We start from the raw sequence: 9,387 nt of genomic DNA on the forward strand, positions 1-9,387 counted from the left end.
CCAAAAGAAAAAAAGTACTGGGTGTTTCTTTTGAATATGTATAAAATTTGGGCAAATCAGTACAAAAAATGTCTATAAATCAACACAAAAATCTATATATTACAGCAGGAAACAAAACAAAGTGTTTTCATTGTGTGGGGACAGATCTCTGTGGAAGTCTGTCAAAAAGGAAAATATTTAGCCTTACTGTATATACACTTCAGGAAAAACATATGCTGCCTCATACATGTACAAAATGGCTCCGGAGCAAATATTTTTGGAAAAGAATTGTGTCCTAAAAAGAATTGAAATTGCTGTGCCATGACACACAAATTAGAAGTCTCAGATTTAGATGGTTTTAAATGATAATCCTGAAGATCATATAAATGTGATATTTGGCTGGTGTGTTTGACACATTTTATAAATGCTTCTAAATATATGAAGGTCACTCTTACCAATTGCATGCCCTGTTAGTAACTGAGGCTAGTCATGACACCAAACCATGTGAGAAGTAAATTAGCTGGGATCGGACATCAGAGATGGAATAATTGTGCATAAAGGTTGTGGATTACCATAACATCGAATGTGAACAGTTAGGTTGTCACTTAGTAAAGGAATTAACTTGATCTCTAGTTTATAATTAGGCTAGCTGGGTTTGCTTCACAATTATGGGTTGTATAGATTAAGCCAGGGGTCGGGAACCTTTTTGGCTGGGAGAGCCATAAAAGGCAAATATTTTTTTTATGTATTTCCTTGAGAGCCATATAAATTTGAATGCAACTTTACGTGTGCATTTTTTAATATAACACGTCTCCGAGTACTAATAGAGGTATCAGTGTTTCATTGAACAGGTGCTCTTTTATTAAATAAACTAAACGCTTACGTTATTTATCTCATATATGAGCACGTTTCAGTGTTTACTGCACGGGTGTCAAACTCAAGGCAATTATATCCGACCAGCGAGAAAATATCATATGTCCTGTCATAACTGGCCCGCCGGTTTTGGTAATTAAATCAATGCATGGCACAACCACGGGGAAAGACATTTGAGGAAGAATCTAAATGTGTAAATGAAATGAAAGTTTTTGGAAAGCAAAGGGAAAGACACCACAGATCTCTGGGACGATGTGAGCTGGACTGTTTGTGCGACATAACGAAGCATCTCACTGTTAAACCTGCAGCTTCAGGGCCGTGTGATCACAGGACATGTGTGATGCAGTGACAGCGTTCCAAGCCGAGCTGCCTGTGGGAGACTCTGATGCAGAAGGAAACTTTGGTCACTGACAAACATCTCCACCGCTGTGTTCCCGACAGCATTCTGCTGATCAACTGAGAGCATTTGCCGACTTTGCAGCTCAGAAATGAAAACTGAACTGCTCAGCAACCCGTCTGCAGTTGACTAAAATATGTTCCATATCTTTTTGCACTTTATGTTTATCCTGTAAAATAAATGTGGACCGTGTTTGGCCCTCGACGTAGTCCCAGTTTTTAATGTTGGCCCTCTCTGTGAATGAGTTTGACCCCCCAGGTCTACTGCTTGCTTTGTGCAGTTTCTCCTCTGCTCGGTTTCGCGATGGGCGGGGCTCCGCCCCCTACACCCTACACCCACACCTACACCTACACCTACACCTACACACACACCTATACACGCACACCTACACGCACACACACGCACACACACACATGCGCTGTGCAGTCTGAGACAGAGCGGAGGAAAGGAGAGGGGAGAACTAAAAACAAATCTGCTGCTAAATGTTTTACTTTAAAATGACACCGTATAATTATTTATTACTTGTTAATCATGTTAAAAAATGTCAGCTCAAAATTGTCTGCGAGCCATATCGCGTCATCGAAAGAGCCATAGGTTCCCGACCCCTGGATTAAGCGATATGTGTAAAAGAAAAAGAAATCAATAGATAGAAAAGTCTTAGATACGGCTACATTTTAACAAAAATCTGAAGATGGCTCAAATTTGGAGGGGAATCGGTCAAGAATCAATATGGCCGTCATAAACCGGATAAACAGAAATATATAATTTACTCAGCTTTTTACGTGTAATCTGTGTGTATAAACGGAAAGACACAGAGGGAGGTCTGTGTGTGTACTGTGGGAGAGACAGAACACAGACTCAGCCCCGCTTGGTAAAAACACATGACATGTCAACAATGTGAATTAAGGTCAACTGTGTGAATCGGATGTATTGAAGTAGTGCTACATTGAACTGCATCAGTCGTTACATGTTTAACTATCATTTCTGTATCGCAGACCACGTATCCAGAACATACCTGTCAACATTGGAATTTCAAAATAAGGGAAATATTTTGGCGGACTCAGTCCATAACAGTTCTCAGCCACCTAGTAATGTAATATAATTACATTACACCATATAATGTAAATGTAAACACATAAGGGACGGGTATATACATTCAGGAAATACATGTTTATTTAAAGTATCTATTACTTGTACAGACATGTTTATAAGATTTATGTATTTTATTGGATGAGTTATTATCATCATCATCAATTTATTTGATGATGTGTGCAAAGCTAAAATCTGAATGGCACACTTTACAAAAAGCATGAGTTTACCCGACTTTTTAATAAATAAGGGAAGGTCTCCTCCCATTTGGCTAGGTACTTGCATAACGTTTTAACTTTTTTGGCAGGTACAACTGCGTCTCAATCTATCTCCCATTCACTGTGACTCTCATCCATATTTAAACGGGAGGACAGCGGGATAGAAGGAAAAATACGGGATGATCCCGGGAAAAAACGGGAGGGTTGACAGGTATGATCCAGACACGTATTGAATCATCTGAGAATGGAAAGATCCTCCAATTACAATCAAGTCGAACAAATGATGTTTGTTATTAGTAGGATTATGGTTGTCCGCCTGAATAGATTTCCTGACATTTATTTATTTTTAAACATATTTTTGACATTTCTTCCTAAACCGTGGGTCCGATTTATACCACATTTTCAGTGGATTTGGTTGTCAAAAAACTAATTATTTAAACATGCATGATGTGTCCACATAAGTACTTCACCAGATCAACCACTAGGGAGAGCTATAAATGCAAATCAACAGACCCTGACAGTTTCAAACTGTGTGATGGCTGATGTGGGTGTGAACTCCAAAGGACAGTCTACAGCGAAGTCACTACAGCTGCAGATCTCAGCACTAAATTAGGTGAATGAAACGTTAACAGAGCCGATGGGAATAATGGCTGAAACTAGAAAAGATACAGAACATTTTATTTTAAAACTATCTGTGATTCAGAGAGCCCATGCAAAACAAAGTGCTGAAGAATGACCTCAAACATCCAAAAACACATACCAACATCTACTCCATACCCACCCAACCCCACAGTAGAAAAATACAGAGCTGACAGTAAAAATGTAGAGCTCAGTTATTAATTCAACATTGAACACTAACTTCATGTTGTGTGACAGGTGGATTGCATGTCAGCAAAGAGTCACGCTGGATTTCATATAAATTCTGGAATGAGTGAAGTAAAATATAGCTCAAACAAGCCGAGAGACACTGTAGCCAAGGTAATCTACACAAACACTAAGAACTGGACATGGGGTCATCAGATATAAGCTCTAAACTAACAAATGTACTAAAAGCTGCACACAACAAGCGGCTGTGTTGTTGTGTGCGTTTTGTGTCAGGTAGTTGAGACAATCATATATTCAGAAGGGCCGACTGGAGTAACAAATCCCTGAGTTTGAAGGTTTATTAGACCAAAACACAGCAGGTTACTGTACCATGAGGCAGGACTTCACTACTCCAGAAAGTTACCCATCTGACAAACATTCGGCTATTTGTTGGGGACACAGTGGTGGGTATATTGATTTAGGTCAGCACAGACTGCTCTACTGGGAATCCTGCTATAGTTGCACTAAACTTGTATTTTTGAGAATGTAACCGAGCTACAGAGCTAAATGAATAGACGATTCCATCAATTAATTAATTTGTATCCGTTAATCTGCATAAGCAACGCTGATTTTCATAATGTAACCAGTCCATTGCATCATAGACTAGGGACCAACATTTGTGGGACTTTGAGCCAGTTTGACTCGGAATTACCACTGTCTGACAAACCTAGAGCATTTAAACAATGAAATGACAAACTGACAGCATGAGTGCAGCACAGACAGTGACAGGTCCTGAAAATAGAGAGAGGCAGTCACTTGAAGGCTGATTGCAGGTCTTTGAAAGCAGCACGTCTCTGTTTCTGCTCCTCGGCCTGCTTCTTCTTGACCTCCTGCTCCTGGCGGATCTCTGCCTCGAAACGGTTGCCCTCATTGATGGCCTGGACCTGTTCAACAGCAAAACACACAGCTAACAGGTGATGGGATGTAATCGGGATATTTGGTTTACAATTAAAGTCCAAATTGAAAATAAAAAGAGATAACAAAAATGTTAAAAGAATATTATTTTACTACACTACTAAAGGTCCTGTCACACATATCCGTATGACAGAAATGTATGCCGGCGCATACGAAATATCGGCAATAGGTTGATATGAATTAAGAGTAAGTTGTGACCGTTTGAAGGACGCAGCCGATACGCCGAACACGCCAGACATACGGCCCTGTCACACAGTTCTGTATGGCAGAAACGTATGCCAGCGTATATGAAAATTAGCTCAAAATTAGCTCAAAACGGTGTTGTAACTGACGTATACATAACAAATTATTATACGTATGTGAAACCTATTGATAGCTTATCACTTACTTATACAAAACGTATCAGAGCGTCTGGCCAACGGAGCTGGAAAAGTGCCATCTGGTTCACGTCATGCTGATGCTGGAGAACGGCTAGAATGCTGAACGCTAGCTGTACTGTAGAAACACGTTTAATAAGTTACTCCGTCGTCAGGGATAATGTGAACGTAGGGTAGGAATAGGGTATCCACTCGTTATCAATAAATTGGCTGTAGGGTTCACCGTCAGCCGACGTAGCCTAGATCTAACGTACCTCTAACGTAGTCCCGTAGGTATTCACGTCGGTATTCACGTACGTATTCCGTATTCACGTATGTCTAACGTAACGTCTGCATATCTTATGAAGCACGCGTTGGGTAAGTCCAGTAATTTTGAACATGCTCAAAACATCAGCGTTCAACAACGCACCCCAGCGTAACACCGCCTGCTCTTAACGAATACAACTTATACCTTACATCAACGTAAACCAGCGTATTGCCAATATTTTGTATACACCATATTTTTGTATACGTTATACATTTGTTGGGTATTCGTCTGATACATTTTGTATAAGTAAGTGATATCAATAGGTTAGACATGCGTATCTGTATGCGTTCACTTTTCCAATCTGATGAAAAGTTGGACGTATTTGGACTTGGATATATGCCAGCATACGGTTCTGCCATACGGATATGTGTGACAGGGCCTTTACAATAATCAGACCATAATATAAATCTATATGGCAGTCATAAACCAATATAACGGTTCTTGATCTCGATTCTTTGAGGGGGTCAAAACAGATGCTTAAAAACCAGCGAGCGGCTAGGCTTAATGCAATCCAGCCCCCTAAAAGAGCAAAGCCATTAACCAAGCATCAGCTTGTGATGCGGTATTCAAAAGCCCCATTAAATCCCTCCATAGGGAAGTTTAGTTTGAGCTTCTCCACGTAATGTTCCAGTGGCACTTAGAAATGCAGTTACGGCCCAAATATGAGAGGGATGGTCACTTTGCCTCAGTGTCTATTTTCTCCAATCCTAAGTGGGTAAATACATTGATTATGTGTTGGGTTCTGAGTGCTGCTAGCACACAGTTGACAGTAGTTTTCATTGACTAAATGAACACTGGACTGCATCGGCTGTGTGATTTGTAACGCTTCACGTAGAAGTAACGTACAGTATATTGCATGCATGTGTAATTGAGTGTGCATGTGTGTGTACTGAATCTCTCCTCTTCTAAAACAATTGTGTTACTGTATGGATGAACCATTGCCTGTGTTGTTGTATAAGAAAACAACTTACTTTGGCTTCAAAGAAGGTCTTGGCTCCTTTGACCCCCTCTGTGGAGACATCAATTTCAGAGAGGCGAGCAAGGACACTGAGGCCGCTGTCCTCTGCCAGCTCTCCTGCTGCTGACTTCCGGAAAATGAGAAGGAACTGAGGAGGACAGGAAAAACAGAGAAATATGGATATAGACCGAAGGAATATCAAATACTGATTCAAATCTGCTTTTCTTCTTTCACCTCTCTGAAGCTGAGTTTGTTGTCCAGGTCCTCGTCTACTTCCTTGATCATGTTCTTCAGGCCGAGGTGCGTCTGTGGCGCTCCAAGCTTCTCCATCATCAGCTTCAGCTCCATCAGATCAATGAAGTTGTCTTTCCCAGCATCATACCTTGACAGAATTGAGTAGACAACGGGTTTGTTACAGCTCAGCTACAGAGCAGAAATAAAATCCACACCTTCCACCATGTACATTCTGTGCCACTTTCAAGCCTTGCATCTGTCCATGTCTATATCCATGTTATGGAGGGGTTTCTTTAAGATATGAGGTTTCTGCCTTCAGCCCATTATAATGACGGTGAATGGAATTTAGTTTTGATGCACAAAGCTGTTTCTAGCACAGTACAGTGGCCCAGGGATGCTGCCACATTTTTTGTATGCATGATTAGATTAGTATATTATATGTATCCACATAACTGTAGGTTAGTCTACTATTTTGCAGAACGTTTATGGTCAAGTAGGCCAACATTAACAATGACAAACAGATAGTGTTGAGGCTATTTAATAGTCAAATGCTCTAAGCAAATTACCAAACACAAATGCATTCCCTGATATCTATGTTGCTCTAAACTAACTCAAAATGATTCATCTGAATCATATAGTATACCACAAATTAGCATATGCTGATATTATAAGACAATTTGTCTGGATGTTTTTGTATAAAGAATTTAAAAAAAATTGGTTCTGAATCAAATTCTAGGCCGTTAAAAACTGCAAGGTGTTCTGTAAAAGTATATCACCAAATGGCCATACAACCCATCTCTCATCTTGAATCAGCAGTAATGACCATTACCTTTATTGTACAAGGCAGCTCAGACCGATATATTAGTGTATTAAACTGGAGAGGAAAAGAACATAATGAGGGACATGGAAGAGCTGGAGGACCAACACCTGGCATTGTGTTTAGATGTATTTATAAGATGTTAATTAAACTAGTTATAACTTAGTGTGCAGGTTGTGTTTAACACGATGGATGGATGGATGGATAGATAAAAGGTTAATAATTAAACATCCCTACTAAGTTAGTAGAGCATTTATAATCCCTGAACAGGCCTGTTCATGACAGGAATCTGAAGAATCTGGGCAGAGCATTGCACATAAACAGCCAGAAGTCACGCAGAGGCAAAAAACCTCATATATATGTATATGTGTGTGTGTATACACACACACACACACACACACACACACATACATACATATATATATAAGTTTCAGAACACTATGCAATATTCTCTCCTAAATAAAGGCCTGTTGTCTGACTTCCTTATCGCTGACTTGTATAGTATCCCCAGTGCAATCACTCAAGCTACAATGTGTTGGGTATGCTAGCCTAAATTATAGTTAACCTAACTTAAACTATAGCCTCCAATACTGATTAATTTCTTTATTGATTTAACTATTGTTTAGTTTACTTAGTAATCTTTTATCCCATGAAGTACAACGCCTATCGTATCATCAGTTCCCAGAGTGCTGTCATTAATCCTTCCTCTTTTTTACCAATAACCAAACTAATTATTGCTCACTTATCCTTACATTAAGATTCAAATGTTGTGTTATTGTGTGGTAAGCTACATTTCTACTTTACGGTGGTAAAAAAAAGAAATTATAGTTATATTCAGAAGTGCCAACTCCACTTCCTTATATGAACAACCGTAACGTTACTTCTGTTATCAGATTACAAAGGGGAACTACTGAAGACATGTTTCAGAGTTAACCTCTAACCGGTCGGCTGTCAGTATTCATCCAGACTGGCACACTCACGTTTTGAACAGCCTTTCCATGTCCTTGATTTGGTTTCGGGAGAACTCTTTGAACTCGGTGTAGGGGTTGAACACCTTCATGCTCGGCTGCCTGTGCTCCCCCTGCCCCTCGTTCAGCTCTTCCCGACGCATCAGTTTAGCGCCCAGCTCCGAGTCTGCGTTGGCCGTGCTCGGTTTCTCTTCCGACCCGTTCTGGGGTCTGAGGACGTCCACAGCAACATGGTCCTCGGCTCCTTCTTCGATCTGGAGCCGACGGCTGAGCTTTGACGAGAGCTCGTCTGTGGCCATTTTAAAACGGAGTGGCTAATAATGAAAATATAGCGTTATCTATCTTACTAACGTTACAGTCACGTTAGAGGAGAAGGCTTTAGCGCACAGATTATAGACAGCCTTCTGTCCAACTGCCTCTTTTCGAGAAAGAGTGAGCTATTTGTGACAAGAGCCGAAGCAAAAATAATAACAAATATTCTTACTTAGCTAAAGTATTTTAATTGTTTATTTCTAGGGCTCAAGCTCCAAGTTCAGAGACATACCTCCACTTCAGGATGTTGTATGTCGGCTCATTAGCTACGTAGGATTCTGCACGCCTGTCACGCTCTCACTACGCCTTTTAAAGAGACAGGCAGACTGCGGAAGTCAAGTCCCCTCATATAACCTCCGCCAACCTTATCCCGAACCACATGTAACCACACACTTATCTGAGGACCAGTCTTCTTCCAGTTGGGGGATGATGTTGGTGTTGTCTTATCAATTGAAGACTGGGTCAGGTGATAGTTCTGTAATGCACTATACAGTGTCTTATATGAGCTTGAGTTTAGCTTATGTTATATATATATATATATATATATATATATATATATATATATATATATATATATATATATATATATATATATTATGGTTTATGCATCTTATGTCCAAGTCCAAGCCACATTTCTCCAATGAAGTTGAAGTTATATCATAACAAATCAGAATCAGAAGCTGCTTATTGCCAAGTAGGTTTTCACATACAAGTAATAAGCTTAGGTGAATTGGTGCAAACTTAAACATAGTAAGATAAATTACTGAAATTAGAATTAGAATTAGTATTGCAATAATCAAGAAACATAAATAGAAAAGAAAAATACAATAAGAATATGAAAAAAGACTATTATATATATATGTACAATATATCTGTTAAAAATGGAAGCGTTATGCAGTTTTAGAAGTGGTAGTTTTGTGCAGAAAATTTCAAAATGTTCCTAGGAATGTACAAAGTTTCACAGTCAGTGGCGGTTCTGGGGGGGGCAACAGGAGCCAGTGCCCCTGTAACACTGAGCCTGGACCCACCTGTGCCCCCCCTCCGAACGAAGATTGTACAATATACAAAAATAACTGATT

The 9,387-nt window shown here is 39.8% G+C and overlaps 1 protein-coding gene across 3 annotated transcripts; it reads right to left on the reverse strand.

Annotated features, from left to right (window-relative positions):
• Window positions 1-3,217: 3,217 nt before the first annotated feature.
• On the reverse strand, window positions 3,218-8,623 carry efhd2 (EF-hand domain family, member D2). 3 transcript variants are annotated; one of them, XM_029452110.1, is made up of 5 exons: window positions 8,541-8,623; window positions 8,009-8,310; window positions 6,212-6,359; window positions 5,991-6,125; window positions 3,218-4,327 (listed from the first exon to the last, which is right to left on the reverse strand). In XM_029452110.1, exons 2-5 carry the CDS (start codon window positions 8,293-8,295, stop codon window positions 4,097-4,099), a joined length of 801 nt encoding a protein of 266 aa, XP_029307970.1. In that variant the 5' UTR covers window positions 8,296-8,310; window positions 8,541-8,623; the 3' UTR covers window positions 3,218-4,096. The 3 variants fall into 3 exon arrangements, with proteins under 3 accessions (XP_029307970.1, XP_029307962.1, XP_029307976.1); XM_029452102.1 differs by having other exon boundaries at window positions 8,009-8,596; XM_029452116.1 differs by having other exon boundaries at window positions 3,218-4,304; window positions 8,009-8,593.
• Window positions 8,624-9,387: the final 764 nt, after the last annotated feature.

Source organism: Cottoperca gobio, chromosome 2, assembly GCF_900634415.1.
Source record: "Cottoperca gobio chromosome 2, fCotGob3.1, whole genome shotgun sequence".
NCBI classification, from domain to species: Eukaryota; Metazoa; Chordata; class Actinopteri; order Perciformes; family Bovichtidae; genus Cottoperca; species Cottoperca gobio.

What these genes read in the sequence shown, in the direction of transcription:
- efhd2 (XM_029452110.1), bottom strand. Translation starts at nt 8,295, where the DNA reads ATGGCCACAGACGAGCTCTCGTCAAAGCTCAGCCGTCGGCTCCAGATC. An exon ending in ATGGAAAGGCTGTTCAAAAC is followed by an intron (nt 6,360 to 8,008) that starts GTGAGTGTGCCA and finishes AATTCTGTCAAG; the next exon opens with GTATGATGCTGGGAAAGACA. An exon ending in ACAAACTCAGCTTCAGAGAG is followed by an intron (nt 6,126 to 6,211) that starts GTGAAAGAAGAA and finishes TGTCCTCCTCAG; the next exon opens with TTCCTTCTCATTTTCCGGAA.